Raw genomic sequence first — 16,537 nt, forward strand, 5'->3', positions numbered from 1 at the left:
CATGTTTTGGTAAGATTATTTACGTACTAGGATTGGGAATATTAGAATTATTGCCATATGTGCTTTCCTTTCTTCCTATTCCCAGTGTGTTCCTTGACTCAATGATATAGATACATGCCGTGTGAACATTAGTCACCAAATATTCAAAATATTAAGAACTCACAATCCAGATTCCATCAAACTCCACTTGCTTGTAGAAAAGCTCAAATTCCTTTGCCCACCAAACAGCACAGTTGGGGTTGGTATAATCAGGAAACACAGTTTTTCCAGGCCAGACCTAGAGGAGAAAAAGAAAAAAATATTGATCAGAGTCAATTAAATGAATATAGAGTAAAATAGAGCACTTTGCAGAGATTCCTAATGTGGTCATGGCAATCACGGTGTCCAGGTACAGGTTCTTTCCAGTTAGGAATGTGAAGCACTCTGGATACTTAGAGTAAACATCAGGAGGATGTGATTGGTCACTTGTGGAAAAACACATTTTAAAAAATGGTTAAGCCCTTGGGGCGCCTCGGTGGCTCAGTCAGTTAAGTGTCTGACTTTGGCTCAGGTCATGATCTTGCAGTTTTTGGCTCAAGCCCCACATTGGGCTCTGTGCTGACAGCTCAGAGCCTGGAGCCTGCTTTGGATTTTGTGTGTGTCTCTCTCTGTCCCTCCCCCACTCACACACTCTCAGTCTCTCTCAAAAATAAATAAGAATTAAAAAATTATAATTAAATAAATAGATAAATAATAAAAAATGGTTAAAACCTAAATGATTGAATCCATGGACCCAGCATCATCTATCTCATTAATCTTCACCTCTGACCTCTGCTTCACCGTTCCCACTCACTTTGTCTAGGCCCAGGCCCAGGATGGTAAATGTGGGAGAGTCCCATTGAAATGTCAACTGAGCTGTTACAAGTTGTGGGTTTGCAGCATCAATTCCTCTTCTGTATTCCCTGCTATCTGCTTTCTCTCTGACACAGGGTCAACAGAAGCAGTAGAAGAGAACCAGCAGGAAAAACAAAAACAAAAACAAAGTGACCCAGCAGAGGGGCACCTGGGTGGCTCAGTGGTTGAGCATCCAACTCTTGATTTCGGCCCAGGTCATGATCCCAGAGTCATGATCTATGCATCGGGCTCCACACTGAGTGTGACACCTGTTCAAGATTCTTTCTCTCGGGAGGGGGGTGGGGGAGGGAGGTGGTGCTGGGTGGCTTAGTTAGTTGAGCATCTGACTCCTGATTTCGGTTCAGGTCATGATTTCACAGTTCGTGTGTTCGAGCCCTGCATTGGGCTCCATGCTGGCAGCAAAAAGCCTGCCTGGGATTCTTTCTCTCCCTGTCTCTGCCTCTCCCCTGCTTATGTGTGCGCTCTCTCTCTCTCTCTCTCTCTCTCTCAAAATAAATAAACTTTTTTTTTTTTTTTTTTTTTTAAATTTTTTTTCATCATTTTTTTATTTATTTTTGGGACAGAGAGAGACAGAGCATGAACGGGGGAGGGGCAGAGAGAGAGGGAGACACGGAATCGGAAACAGGCTCCAGGCTCCGAGCAATCAGCCCAGAGCCCGACGCGGGGCTCGAACTCACGGACCGCGAGATCGTGACCTGGCTGAAGTCGGACGCTTAACCGACTGCGCCACCCAGGCGCCCCTCAAAATAAATAAACTTTAGAATAATTGAAAAAAAAAAAGATTCTCTCTCTCCCATGCTCTCACTCACATTCTCTCTCTAAAATAAAAAAAAAGAAAGGAATTGAACCAACAGATAACACCCTTGTGAAAACATGGACGAGTAAAAGTTTGAGGCAGAGGTAGTCAAACTGGTGAAATACTACAAAGAAACAGAGTACAAAGTGGAATGAAATGGTTCCATTGGATCTGGCAGTTAGGAGGTATGTGGCGGTATCCATCAGGGCAGCACCAGTGACATGGAGGGGAGGACAGCCACCTACAGTCAGCTGGAGAGGGAAGGGGCGTGAGGGTGAGGACAGGGTATTCAGTGTGCAGGCTATTGTTTAAAGGACTTGGCTGTGAGGGGAATGCATGAGTGAGATGGCTGGTAGGTGTCTGGGGATGAGATGACAGGGGCAAGTTTATCCCCACCATGTGTATAAGGCATCTGAAAGTGTCCAACAAGACAACTACACACACACACACACACACACACACACACACACACACACACACACTGCCACAGCCCCTGTGCCAGCACCAGCCCCCATATCCCCCATTCAATTACCTCCCCAATGAGCGGAGTCACCCCATCTGAAACATTCACCCATATCTTCGCATCTGAACCCCTGTCATACGGGCCATAGGGGTTGCTTGGGGAAGAGTTGTTGGAGATGGCTGGATCCTAAGAAGAGGAAAAATACAATGAAGGACCCAGCTTCAAGCTTGAGGCACAGAAAGGAGGTTGGGAATTGGGGCGGGGGGGGGTGGGTGGTGGAGAGGGAGGTGGATGTAACGACAAGGAAGAGCAAGCACCTGACCTGGAGGACAAAGAGGGTGGCACGTACCACAATGATGACCAATTTCTGTCCTTTATTGTGTAACTCCTTAATAAACTCAGGGAAGCCTTTAAAATTTACTGGGTCATAAGTGAAGTCCTTGCTCTCGTCCATATAATCAATATCAGCATGCTGAACATCCTGAAAGAATACACAAAGTCCACAACCTTGTGCTCAGGAATTTCCCTGTTCGAATGACTCAGTCCTATTATCATTGTTATTATCCACAATACACACTGACTCTGTGCTGTGCCCTGCACCGGGTTCTGGATCGGTCCCTGGCATCTAGGTGCTTTTCCTCCAATAGTAATTTCAAAAACAGAGGACCCATTGTTTTCCCTAAGACCTGACTCCCACCCCTGGAATCAGGTTAACTGCATCATCTGACCTTGCTGCCTGGCCCTCTGGCCTTAAAAGCCATTCTAACAAACAAGCCACAACAATTACAACAAATCACTAAGGCTATCAAAAACATATCCATACCTATATCCTACGCCATCCACAAGACAAGGGGGAAGAAGGGGCTGTCTGTCCCATGTCTCCCACATTGTACTGCCCCACATTTTGTTTCATTGCTTCTCTCGTAATTCAAGTTTTCTTTGGCACCTATTTTTTCCTAATTTGGCCTGTATGAAAATAGTGGAGCCCGGAATGAAATGGACTCTTGCTCTAGGACGTATGTATCTGGGGTTGGGGAGAGAGGAGTGTTATTCCAGACACTACTGGGTTTTTCCCATTGCAAAACCTCACTCTTGAAAAACCTCACTCTCCATGATATACCAGATACATTCAGATGTGACCACCCAAAATATAAAAATATGCTATTATCATGTGTATGTACTATGCACTTTTGCTCACTTAAACTAGGGAAAGAAATCCTTTGAGAATTCAAATAAAAACACATTCTATAAATGTAGTCAATAGAGAAAGTCATAAGAAAGTTTTGCTAATAAAATGTTATAAGAAAAACAGAGACTGGGGTGACTGGGTGGCTCAGTTGGTTAAGCATCTGACTTCGGCTCAGGTCATGATCTCATGGTTTGTGAGTTCGAGCCCCCCACATCAGGCTCTGTGCTGACAGCTCGGAGCCTGGAGCCTGCTTCAGATTCTGTGTCTCCCTCTCTCTCTCCCCCTCCCCAGCTCGCACTCTCTCTCTCTCTCTCAAATATAAATAAACATCAAAAAAATTTTTTTAAAGAAAAACAGAGACAAACATATTGCCTCCTAACTCCAAAATTGTGGTCTCTACTATTTCCTACTAAAAATAACTAGTTCCTTAAAGGAATGGCTAGCCCAACAAAATGTCTAGCCTTCTGAATAGATAAAAATCTTTGTATTGTATATTTAAAAAAAAATTCAGGGGGAGACAGTATAAACAGTTTTATTTATTCCCCAAGGGAATTCCTTCATTACTGGAAGATGTTTAAAGCCTTACTTACATAAGGAAGCTGTGCGGCACGGTTTCTCTCCACGACTTCTCTCATGCTCTGTAGGGTTCCATAATCATACCGACTGAGATGAAATCCAAGTGCCCAGTATGAGGGAAGGGCTGGCCGTCCAATGAGCTGATAGAAGTATGTGAAATAAAAGTTAGCAAATACTCTATTTTTTAAAAGTTTTATTTATTTTAAGAGAGAGAGAGAGAGCAAGTACAGGAACAAGAGAGGGGCAGCAAGAGAGGGAGAGAGAGAATCCCAAGTAGTCTTCATGCCTAGTGGGGAGCCCAATGCCCAGCTCAATCTCACCACCATGAGATCATGACCTGAGCCAAGATCAAGAGTCAGGTGCTTAACTGACTGAGCCACCCAGGCACCCCGCAGATGCTCTATTTTAAACAAAACTTTGTAAGCATTGATTGGGTGGCATAAGACATATTCCATTTCCCAAGATACCATTTCCTAATGTTAGAATATTAGTCTATTTTCCTAGCCCCTTTTATAAATCATTGAAGGGAGGGTCAATTTGTAGTTGCAGATTTACAGCAGCGACTTATAATAGCAGATTTTTTGTGCTTGCCTATTAAATTTACTTTTCTTTGTACTATTTAGGATTTATTTCCTCAGTCATAATCATGATATCATAAGTTTACCTCTAGATATTCTTGAACAACTTGCTCTGGAGTGTTTCCCAAAAACACATAGAAGTCGAGGATGCCTCCGATGGTGCGGTAAGTGACAGCTGGGGCGGGCTGGAGGGCAACCTCTTGCAAGATTAAAAGCGAAAAAAATAAATATTAGAATTTACTCTAGTTTTAATTACAAAGTTTTAGACTGCAGGATCCTCAATCATCTGAATATTAATAAAGTGAATCCAGTGCCTCAAATTTTGTATACAAAGAGGCACACTTCTGCTGATCGAGTCTGCCCTCACAGCACGGGAAAGGCAAACCATTTGTTCTGAGAACAGATCTCAGTAATTGGTGATTAGAGTGTCTTCACTCCTTATGTCAGGACTCAGGCTTTCATGAAAAAGCAATCAATTTCTTGAAAGGGTCCAGATAAGCCACTGTAGCACAGAAGTTATTTCAAGCTGAAAACACTTGAGTTTCCGAAATCCCTTATCAACCAAAAAGCAGGGCTTCCAGAATAACTCGCTTGTCATAAATTCCCACCCGTGGAGAGACAAAACTTCGGCACCACACCCAAGCAGACATCGTCACAAGAATATTCTATCTTCCCACTAAGGGTTCATTATCTTTCCAAAAAGTCCTTTGGTTTTTCATAAGTGTCCTTTCTTCCCCTCCCATTTATGTATCAGGGTGGAATAGAAGCCCCAAGTTCTAAACACCCCTCTGAGTTACTCTTGGCTGAGCATTCTTCTGTATTCCCATGTTGCACATGTAAATAAACTGTCTTTTCTCTTGCTAGCCCATCTCTTGTCAGTTTGATTCACAGGCCCCCAAATACCACACTGATGAGGGCAAGAGGACAAGTTTTTCTTCTCTGACATTCACAGCTACAAAACACATTGCTCCCACCCCATGCCCCATCATCACTGCAGCTATGGAACCCAATTAGATACACTGAGGTACTAGCCTCAGTTAATCTCACATCAAGCAAAAGCCAAGTTAAAAAAAAAAAAAGTCAGAGATTATATTATAAATTCAAAATCCCTCTAAGCCCCAGTCACTGTTCTCAGAGGTGAAGTCTCCCCATAGCCTTGGTTTGCATTTAGGAATAAAAGAATAAAAACATTCAAGATCTACTGAAATGTACTCTTCGGTCACAAGAATAACTCACATGGAATATCTAGGATCCTGGGACCTTTCCCTTTAAGCCTCACTCAACCTGTTTTCTGGTTCCTTTCAACACCCTGAAATAATTGTACAATCCCTGCACTAACTCAGTCTATTCTTAGACTATTAGGTATCTTAGAATCATGTTAGGTCACCTAGAGTGGGTCTCAAACAATTGGTAGTAAAGGATCAGAGCTTTACTTTTTAATTTCTAATTCTTTGCAACCTGATGCTTTTGTAAAATAGTGTGAAAATTAACAGGAAAGGGTTCATGCATGCTCTTGGATGCTACAGCAATGTTTACTTTCCATTTCTAGACTCAGTTTGTGAATGAGCGGTGGGCCATGCTTTGAGCAGCTCTTATCCGGTCCATTGATTCAGTTGAGAAGAGGGTAGGGATCAATACCATCAACCCTGGAAAATTCTAACACATCTCCTCTTCCCATGTAGTGATTGATTCATGACCCCTGAGATCCACTGTTACTGGTACAAGCAGAAAAAAGAGTTGGGAACCAATGATCCAGTCTAAACCTTTAAAGATGGGGAAGCTAGCAGACTTCTTGGAGTCCTATGATGTTACAATGTTTTTTCTTAAACAAACTGATCTTACTGTGGATGACCTTGCCATTCCACTTCACCTTGCTATCTTTGGATTATCTAAATGAAATATTCACTGCCCAGTTGTAGCTCCCTGGTTAGGCCCTGCTACTGTCATCATAGGCCCAGGGCAATTGGCTGTTTCCTACCAGAGTTTATATCAACCACTATACTGGATGAGTCTAAAGAAGGAAAAGAACAAATTGGTAGAAACTGCCTCTGAGTAGATTATAGAATAATAGGCTTAGTTGTTCTAACTCTATAATAGAAAAATATTCCAAAAGAGGCAACCAGATTCAGGAAAATCATAAGCTAGGAGAGAAAGCCTTATTCGTGGCTACCATACAACAATCGGTAATGAAGTAGGGAAGAGACGATCAGAGAACATAGCCCCTGAGCTGTGGTTCAGCCATTCCTAAAGGGCTCCACTGCTCTTATCACAGGCCTGAAAATTGCTCTTACGCATTCTTTCATGAATATTCCCTTGGTTTTTTACCCATGGCATTGCTATTCATCAGAAACACTCCAAAGGACAATCCGCTAGCATCTTCAAGACAGAGGAAGAATGTCTGTGTACCATACAAGTTAGTTCCATCCTGCAGAAAGAAAATGAAAAATAAAAAATTTACCATCTAACAATCTAAACTGCAAATGGCTGGAAATGACCTAAGAAATCAGTGTTAATCATGTGAGTAATTGACAGGGACTTCAAGGTCAAAGAAGAGACAAATCTTTTTTTAAATTTTTGTTTTTTTAACGCTTATTTATTATTGAGAGACAGAGAGACACAGAGCATGAGCAGAGGACGGGTAGAGACGGGGGGGACACAGAATCTGAAGTAGTAGGCTCCAGGCTCTGAGCTGTCAGCACAGAGCTGACACGGGGCTCGAACTCACAACCACCCAGGCACCCCAACAAATAAATCTTTAAAATATCAAGTTCAGGGGTGCTTGGGTGGCTCAGTCGGTTGAGCATTCAACTTCCACTCAGGTCATGATCTCACAGTCGCGAGTTCGAGTCCCACATTAGGCTCTGTGCTGACATCTCAGAGCCTGGATCCTGCTTCCAATTCTGTGTCTCCCACTCTCTCTGCCCCTCCCCACTCATGCTCTGTTTCTCTCTCACACACAAATAAAGATTAAAATAATAATAATAATAATAATAATAATAAAATAAAATATCAAGTCTACATTTAGTTGATGTCAGCCAAGTGAATTATAGTTCTTTTATTGAATGAGCCAGCTATGACCATTTACCTAGTAGAAATGTGAAAGCCTGTGATATCTGTTAAAATGTGGGAGAACAAGAATTTGGAAGCTGTAGTTCAGAAGGTCTCTTCTCTCAAAGAGGCTTAACCTAACCACATCTGCAAAAGGTCCATCAAGCCTTAATACGAATCAAACATCTTTCTAACGTGCAACTAGATCGAGCTCTACTCAAGATAGCTGGTCTTCCAGTCTTCAGAACAGTAGACTTGAGAACTTAAGCTGATTTTCTAAGACTTTAGAACAGTAGTTCTCAACCTGGGCTGCATCCTAGCCCAGTTAAAATAGAGTTACTGTGGGTGGAGAGTTTGTTAAATGTCTCCAGGTGATTCCAATGTGTAGTCATCCTTGAAATCACTGCTCTAGAAAAGCAGTTCTCAAAACTTGGTGTGCATAGAAATTACATTGGGGGCACCTGGGTGGCTCAGTCAGTTAAGTGTCCAACTTTGGTTCAGGTCATGATCTCGTGGTTTGTGAGTTTGAGCCCTGCATTGGGCTCTGTGCTGACGCTCAGAGCCTGGAGCCTGCTTTGGATTCTATGTCTCTCTCTTTCTCTCTCTCTCTGCCCCTCCCCAGCTTGTGCTCTTTCTCTCTCTCTCAAAAATAAACATTAAAAAAAATTGAAAGAAATTATATATGAATGTTAGTTAAATGCAGTTTTTTGTTTCTTGTTTTTTGTTTTTTAGAGAGAGGTAGAGAGAGTGCACATGCAGGAATGGGGGGTGGGGGGAAGAGGGAGAGAGGAAGAAAGAGAATCCAAAGCAGGCTCCACACTCAGCACAGAGACCAACACAGGGCTCCATCCCATGACTCTGGGGTCATGACCTGAGCGTAAATCAAGAGTCAGATGCTCAACCAACTGAGCCACCCAGTTACGCCTAAATGCAGATTCTAATTCAATAGATGGAAGAGGGAGCTTAGAGCCCACATTTCTCACATGGTGATGCCCATTTGAGTAGCAAGGATCTGAGGGTCTTCATCAGATAACCATCACCAGTCATTCACAGATGGATGAGCTGCTTTGACTCATCACCTTTTCTGTCCTTCTGATAGGCATGTGGTAGAACAAGGGCATGGGCTTTCCATTAGACGGGCCAGGGATGAGATCCTATTTTTGTTACTTCAAACTTTTTTTTAAACATTGGGCTATTTCTGAGCCTCAGTTTCTCACCTGTTAAATGGAATAAATTCGACATATGTTTTTAGAGTTCTTTCGGTAAATAGAGATGCTATATAGCAAGAATCACTTAATCAATCATTTCAATGATCTCCTTTCTCCAGACTGTTCTAGAGACTCTGTATCTATAAATTCCTTTAATTCCTATCACAACCCTATGAGGGGAGTATATTCCCCCCATTTTATAGATGAGAAACTGAGGACCCGTACAGGTAACTTGCCCGGAACCACAAAACTGGTGAGTGGCAGGCAGTGTCAAAATGCAAACCTCAACAGCCTCACCCCAGAGTCTCACTCAACTATCATCCTACACTGCTAGCAGTGACTGTCAAGGATGAGTCTATGACCTTCAGTGCAGAGGGGGCCATCCTGAGAGCTTACCCCATTGGGGATTGTGTCCCTGGCAAACATGGACCAGGTCTTCCAATTCATGTCATGCCGGTACTGTCGGTGCACCTGTTCTCCCAGACCATACACGTTAGGACTGGGCAGTCGGGTGGAGAACTGCAGGAACTGATCAGCAAACAGGAGGGGTCCAATGCTTGAGTCCAACCTAGACGTCGATGCAAAATGCAGGGACAGGTGGGCAAGTGGAGTGGAAAGGACACGACCTCTTAGAAAAGTGTCCTCTATGTTTTGATGACTCAATATCCCCTATTTAACTGGCCCCATTTGCCCTTCTGTGATTTTTTCCCATAGATGCCAAGAGATCAGGACTTCTTTTTCCCTTAGACACCCTACTGCATGACCAAAATACTATTTTTACATTATAATAGATGTTCCGTAAATAGTTACTGGTGGGCACATGGTCAGATGGATGGAGGAAAGGGGGAAATAAAGAGGAAAAACTGAGCACACAGCAGGAAAAATGGAAAAAAGGACACAGCCCAGTGCCTGGCCTATAATAAGTGCTTAGTAATAACCACAACAACAAGAAAAGAAGGGAGGAGGAGGAGGAAGAGGTGGAGGAGGGGGAGGAGAGAGGAAGGCGGACAAAAGTATACATTTGGAGACAGTCTGTTCACCAACAGTGGGCTTACAACCTTCAGGAATGTGAAATGCATGTACCCTTCTTCCTCAGGCTTGCAAACCTTCTCCCCCCCGTCCTTCCTACTCTGATCCCCAGAAGGTTTTCAAAACTTACAGGACACGATTATTGCTTCTTCTGATCACTTTGATGCTAAATGGCTGTTTGGAGACAGCAACCTCATAGGTCAAAGGAGAAGCAGCATTTCCTTTGAAGGGTTGCACATGTTCATGGGGCACTTCGTACCTGTCCTTGCTCTGGTCGGTCAACTGGCCAGAGACATGAAGGAAAAGAAAGTCAAAATGGAAACTTCTCAGTATTTCCAAGATAGAAGCCTCCCTACCAACAGCAGTGCTCCCCAATGTCTATGCTCACAGTACTGAACTCAGGAACTGATCCAAATGGCATTATGTCTGAGGTAGATGTACCCATTATATTACCAAGTCAAATGGTTAACACTTGGGCAGAAGTTAGTCTTTTGGTAGAAATACACATTGTAAGTCTACAGAGAAGGACTATCTCTAGAGTTTGCACAGCTGTGATAATTCTTTCCTTTTTCCCTCCTGAATACATTTCACATGGTCTCAAGGACACATATATGAAAGCCAGGTTTTACCAGTTGACTCTGTAAAATATATTCAGGAGGCAGTCACACTGAAGGAAGGCAACAGATGCCTTCAACATATAGGTACTAGGTAAGAATAATGTCAGTAGAGAAAAAAACCTCCATTAGCAGCATTGCCTATTTTGTAGTAACTGTGGTTATCAGGTAGAGAACAAGAACATTTCAAAAAGATGTTTAAAGAATAAAGAAATCACAACCTTAAAGTGGAAACGGTTGGCTGTCTGGTATTCTGCTGTGAGAAGGACACTGTTGACATCATTTCCAAACAGGGATGGAGAAGGCAACCTGTCCAACTGGGCTGTGAATCCTAGTATGTAGAGGGGAAAAGGTTTACATAGCTGTCTGTGTAAACTAGCAAACAATAGCTAATACAAATTAAGCTTTATGTCAAACGGACTGTTGGCCTTTTTTTCTTAAAAGGGAAGAGATAGATATACACCTGTCATACGCACATATTACCTTGGGCCAGATTGTGAATCTGGGTACTGTCACTTCCCTCTAAAACTCATGCCTCTCTTACAAAATCTGCTTGAAATCTCCCATGCAAAGGCCTAATTCTCTTTCAATCAGTCCATCAGCCATTCTGTGTTAATCATATACCCTTTGCACACTTGGCCTTCGATTTATATATATATACTCTGTTCATTCTCAGTTATTCTCATGTTACATTACAGGTGATCATATACACTGATGCCATGTCCCAGGTTCTGTGATAAGGCAGGTGATAATTGAGACCTTATTAGTAAAGGCCATCAGGCCAAGAGCCTTGGAGGGGCAATGTGCTCCTTCCTTTATGCTAACAGCCTCCCCAAAGTAGTCACCCTCTGTTAACCTCCAGAATGTTCATTAGTATCCCTACATTTTAGGGTGGGAGAAAGAAGAGAAGGTGTTTAGTTCATAAATACTGACATTGACATAAAATGTGTATGAAATTGGAATTGTTTCCATATCAGCAAAATCACGTTATATTAGAGTTGTAAGCAGTCTCAGAGGTTACTAAGTTCAAACCCCTCTCTTTAAAAGTTAGAAACTTGGGGGCGCCTGGGTGGCTTAGTCCATTAAGCGTCCGACTCGATTTTTGGCTCAGGTCACGATCTCGCAGTTCATGGTTTCAAGCCCTATGTCTGTTTCTGTACTGGCAGTGCGGAGCCTGCTTGGAATTCTCTCTCCCTCTCTCTGCCCCTTCCCACTCGTGCTGTCTCTGTCTCTAAACAAACAAACAAACAAACAAACAAACAAACAAACTTTAAAAGTTAGAAACTTGGGGGCCAAAGAGCTCACAATGTTTGTACAAGGTTACCAAGGGACATAAAGGTAGAGCCAGGAATAGAACATGCCTTCTAACTCCCAAGATTGGATTTTTTTTTTCTTGATGCCGAAAGGGATCGTCACCCTTGCCTTAGAGCAGTGCCCACTTTCTGTCACCTGCAGTCGCGTGGCTGTGCAGGGTGATACTCTGCATGCCACTAAGGCTTTCCTTTGCTGCAAACAGAGCCAACGTCCAGAGGATCTGGAGCTCCTGCCTCATTGTCTGGCTTACCTGCATTTGTTTTTACAAGGTCACCCTCCATTTGATAACCATGGCTTTTAGAATAGTAGCACCAGGGCACACTTATGGTCCCCTGCGGTCTCCAGCAGCACCCACGCTGATCACATGTGGCCTAAAATAAGAGATTTGTCAAGTAATTTATAGAACATTATCACTTACAAATAAAATTTCAGCTTGTGGTATCATTAACCTCGTTTTACAATGATATTTAGAGACATTGTGCCATATCTCAGTCAATGCACACCTTGTACTCAAAGACTAATTTTTATGGCCAATGTCCTATCCTGCTAGTGTTATTATATAATGATATAGGGAATGCAATGCAGTCCCATATCTGCCATCACAACAAAACTGATAAATTTATTTAAATATCCTAAACTACAATATAGGTATATCACCAGTAACCCAAAATTACAAATGAAGCTTCATTTATACTGGTTTTGCTTTTTCAGAAAAAGGACCTTGCTTTATTCAGAAGCTTTGAAATCAAATCAGTTTTCTTTGACTTTTAAACACATCTATTGTGTGTGTGTGTGTGTGTGTGTGTGTGTGTGTGGTATATGGATGGAAAGATAGATAATAGATAGATAGATAGATAGATAGATAATCTCTCAACGTCCCCAAAGGTAGAAAGTAATTGTTCCTTGAAACCCAAATACAGTCTAATTTTTAGTTAAGAAAAGTGCCTGCCTTATACCACAATTAAAGACAGAATCCAGTGGAGACTAAAATGAATGCAATCCCTTTCTCACTTCAACTAATTTATTTGAGAGAAGCAACCAAGTTAACTATAAACAAGTACAAAGAAACCTCTTCCTCTTGAGTGTGAACTAGACCTAGTGACTTGTAACTAATAGAACAGCACAAAAATAATGGGATATTGCTTCTAATATTAGTTTACAGAAAGATGATGTCTCCTGTCTTGCTTGCTCTCTTTCCCTTGCTCTACTGGAGCCCTCACTCTGGGAGGCGAGACGTATTGTGGATGGAACCACATGGGAAGGAACTAAGGGAGGTCTCTGGCCAATGACCTGCTAGGAACTGAGGTTCTCATCCAGCAACACTGGAGGATCTCAATCCTGCCAACAATTACATGAATGAACCTGAAAAGTATTACACCACAGCCCCAGCAGACACCTTGATTGCAGTCTTCTAAAAGACTTTGAGCCAAAAGCACCCAGCTACATTAAAGCCAGATTTGTGACCATAAAAAAAATGTGAGAAAAGATTGTTTTTGTGTTAAGCCATTAAATTTGGGGATAATGTCACAAAGCAATAAATAACTAATACATCCCACTACACAGATTTTACAGATGAAGAACCTCAGACAGACAGAGGTTCAAGAGGTGAACTGACCTGCCAAAGGTTACTTAGTTAGCTATTGAGAAGGCAAGGACCAAAACTTAGTTCTCTGGTATCCGTTGCCTTTTTCCTATACTCCCGGTTGAGTTTCTGTGAAGCACGTTGCCAGGAGAACATGGCCATGCTTTGTAAATGATAAGACAAAAAGCACTTGCTTAGATATATGAACAATTAGATCTAATCACATGCTAATTTTTTTATTTTTTATTTATTTATTTATTTATTTATTTTTTATTTTTTTATTTTATTTTTTAATATATGAAATTTACTGTCCAATTGGTTTCCATACAACACCCAGTGCTCATCCCAAAAGGTGCGCTCCTCAATACCCATCACCCACCCTCCCCTCCCTCCCACCCCCCATCAACCCTCAGTTTGTTCTCAGTTTTTAACAGTCTCTTATGCTTTGGCTCTCTCCCACTCTAACCTCTTTTTTTTTTTTTTTTCCTTCCCCTCCCCCATGGGTTTCTGTTACGTTTCTCAGGATCCACATAAGAGTGAAACCATATGGTATCTGTCTTTCTCTGTATGGCTTATTTCACTTAGCATCACACTCTCCAGTTCCATCCACGTTGCTACAAAAGGCCATATTTCATTTTTTCTCATTGCCACGTAGTATTCCATTGTGTATATAAACCACAATTTCTTTATCCATTCATCAATTGATGGACATTTAGGCTCTTTCCATAATTTGGCTATTGTTGAGAGTGCTGCTATAAACATTGGGGTACAAGTGCCCCTATGCATCAGTACTCCTGTATCCCTTGGGTAAATTCCTAGCAGTGCTATTGCTGGGTCATAGGGTAGGTCTATTTTTAATTTTCTGAGGAACCTCCACACTGCTTTCCAGAGCGGACATGCTAATTTTTTAAGTGTATTTATTTACTTTTGAGAGAAAGACAGAGTGTGGGGGAGGGGCAGAGATGGAGACGGAGGGTCCAAAGTGAGCTCTGCGCTGACCACAGAGAGCCCAACTCAGGGCTTGAACCCATGAACCACGAGATCATAACCTTAGCAGAAGTTGGATGCTTAACCAACTGAGCCACCCAGGAGCCCCCATGCTTATTTTTATGTGGATACCAATTTAAGGAAGGGAAAACTGTCTATCTGCAGACAGTATGCTATGGGATCAGGGTCACTGCAAACCCAACTTCCATCAATAGTTTTTTTGTTTTTTCCTTTCCAAGTCCACTCAGATGAAGCCTCGGTGCATCAGGAAAAGAGAAAGGTGCTGAAAAGGGCGTTAAACAGAATGGTTTTTGCATGCTTCCCAGCACTTAATGTCTTCATTGAACTGGAAAGGGTAAAGATCAAAGAATTGGCTGCAGTAGCCAGAAAAGTGAACAGTCTCTGTTGGCCAACTTGAAAACAGCAGTTCCTGCAGTGGAACCAAGCAGTCACGAGAAGCATAAAGAGAAGCCTGATGCACATAAATAAGAAAGTAGAAAGGATGTGAAACCTAGGAAAATAGTTGTAAAGAGAAGCTATGAAAACTGATGATGTGAATAGGATTGAAAAACCCTAAAAAGAAGAATTAGATCAAAGACACGAACGTCCTTTAAGTTGGATGTGAGGATTTAAGCTTAAGAGGCACTGACAAAATAATAAAACACGTGTAACTTCCAATACAGAATTAAAAGCTCAGGGGAAAAAAATCCTCGATGCAAAAACTAAGGAAAGAAAACATGCAGGTGGGGGGTGGGGTAGGGAACGGGTAGGGAGCAGGACATAGAGAAACAGAACCAATGCAAAACACAAAATGAGACCTTAGGAAAAAATGGGTTAGGTCAAATATCATGTGCTTTAAAAACTTAACTTAAAAGACAAAAACAGATTAAATTTACAGAAGTAAATTCAGCGATGACTGCTTAGAAATCAATTCAGCTGAAATGCCACACCTAAAATTTAAGCTCATGGAAGTACATAAAAGAGGCAGAAATAGGTTATGTGAGCAGGATGCTAACCAAACGCTAGTGTCACTTCAGCAACACCTGACAAATAGGCCTCAAGTAAAATTGCACCACTAGGGAGAAGAGTCACTAAATAATGACAAAAGGCTCCAGGGAGATATGACATCACAAACTTGATATGCGCTGAAGTTTTTTTCACATATTTACAGAACATATGTACAGAAAGGTTTTAAAGACTCTAACGAGGCAAAACTGAAGAAGATAGTACAAAATGGAATATTTTTAAAGAGCCTCCTCAGTAATTAATGGACAAAGTACACAAAAAAAGGAAAGATGTTTCCACTTAGTTTACTTTTTACATGATGGATATATACAGGCTCCTGCACCAACACAAAGAGAACTGAGGTTGACTCAGAGATGGTGAGAAACCAGATGCCGAGGACTGCTGAAGACCTGATCAAGCTCTGCTCTACCCAAGTCCTCACTGAGGTCTCCCCCAACCTCGATGTTTCTTAACAATTAAAAGAGTGAGCGAATGGAGCGCCCAGGTGTCTCCGTCAGTTAAGCATCTGACTTTGGCTCAGGTCATGATCTCACAGTTTGTGAGTTTGAGCCCCACATCGGGCTCTCTGCCGTCAGCACAGAGCTTGCACTTCAGGTCCTCTGCCCCCCCCCCCCCGCCCCTCCCCTCCCCAAAAATAAATAAACATAAAAAAGTAGTCTTTAAAAAAAAGCAAGAAAAGAAACAAAGAAGGAGATATTTTACACCTAAATGAGACATGAAAGAAAAAGGAAAACTAGGGCCCAGCTGTATCCATAAACACAAATGCAAAAGCCTAAAAGAAAAAGGACACACGGCATTAAAAACAGAACTTAGCAATATATTAAGTAATGACCAAGTAGTGTTCCTTCTAGAAATACACGGATCTTTTGATATTAGAAAATCCACTTTTGTAATTCACCACAATAACTTATTAAAGAAAGTACACCTTATAGTCATTTACATTCACCAGCTCTTCATGATAAAATTCTTGGCAAACTGGAGTAAAAAGTAACTTCCTCAGTTCGATAATGGGTATCTATCAAAAAACTACAATAAGCATGTTACTAAATGGGAAAATGTCAAAAACATTCCATTTAAAAAAAATATATTAGGTGACTTCTAGAATTAAAAGTATATTGAAGGTCTCAACAACACAATAGGCCAAGAAAAAAAAGACACTTTGTAAGATGGAAAAGAAGAAAGCCAAGGGGCACCTGGGTGGCTCAGTCAGTTAAGCTCCCAACTTTGGCTCAG

General features: G+C 41.8%; 1 protein-coding gene across 1 annotated transcript in view; it reads right to left on the reverse strand.

Annotated features, from left to right (window-relative positions):
* MGAM (maltase-glucoamylase) overlaps positions 1-16,537 on the reverse strand; it is a 92,269-nt gene that overhangs the window by 54,524 nt on the left and 21,208 nt on the right. The window contains exons 4-13 of the mRNA XM_058724037.1: positions 11,960-12,080; positions 10,617-10,726; positions 9,912-10,063; positions 9,149-9,320; positions 6,822-6,921; positions 4,583-4,695; positions 3,933-4,058; positions 2,503-2,634; positions 2,223-2,339; positions 164-277 (exon numbers count right to left, since the gene is read on the reverse strand). Coding sequence (XP_058580020.1) covers positions 164-277; positions 2,223-2,339; positions 2,503-2,634; positions 3,933-4,058; positions 4,583-4,695; positions 6,822-6,921; positions 9,149-9,320; positions 9,912-10,063; positions 10,617-10,726; positions 11,960-12,080 — 1,257 coding nt within the window. The remainder of the gene's footprint in view (positions 1-163; positions 278-2,222; positions 2,340-2,502; positions 2,635-3,932; positions 4,059-4,582; positions 4,696-6,821; positions 6,922-9,148; positions 9,321-9,911; positions 10,064-10,616; positions 10,727-11,959; positions 12,081-16,537) is intronic.

The sequence above is a fragment of the Neofelis nebulosa genome, chromosome 4, assembly GCF_028018385.1.
Source record: "Neofelis nebulosa isolate mNeoNeb1 chromosome 4, mNeoNeb1.pri, whole genome shotgun sequence".
NCBI lineage: Eukaryota > Metazoa > Chordata > Mammalia > Carnivora > Felidae > Neofelis > Neofelis nebulosa.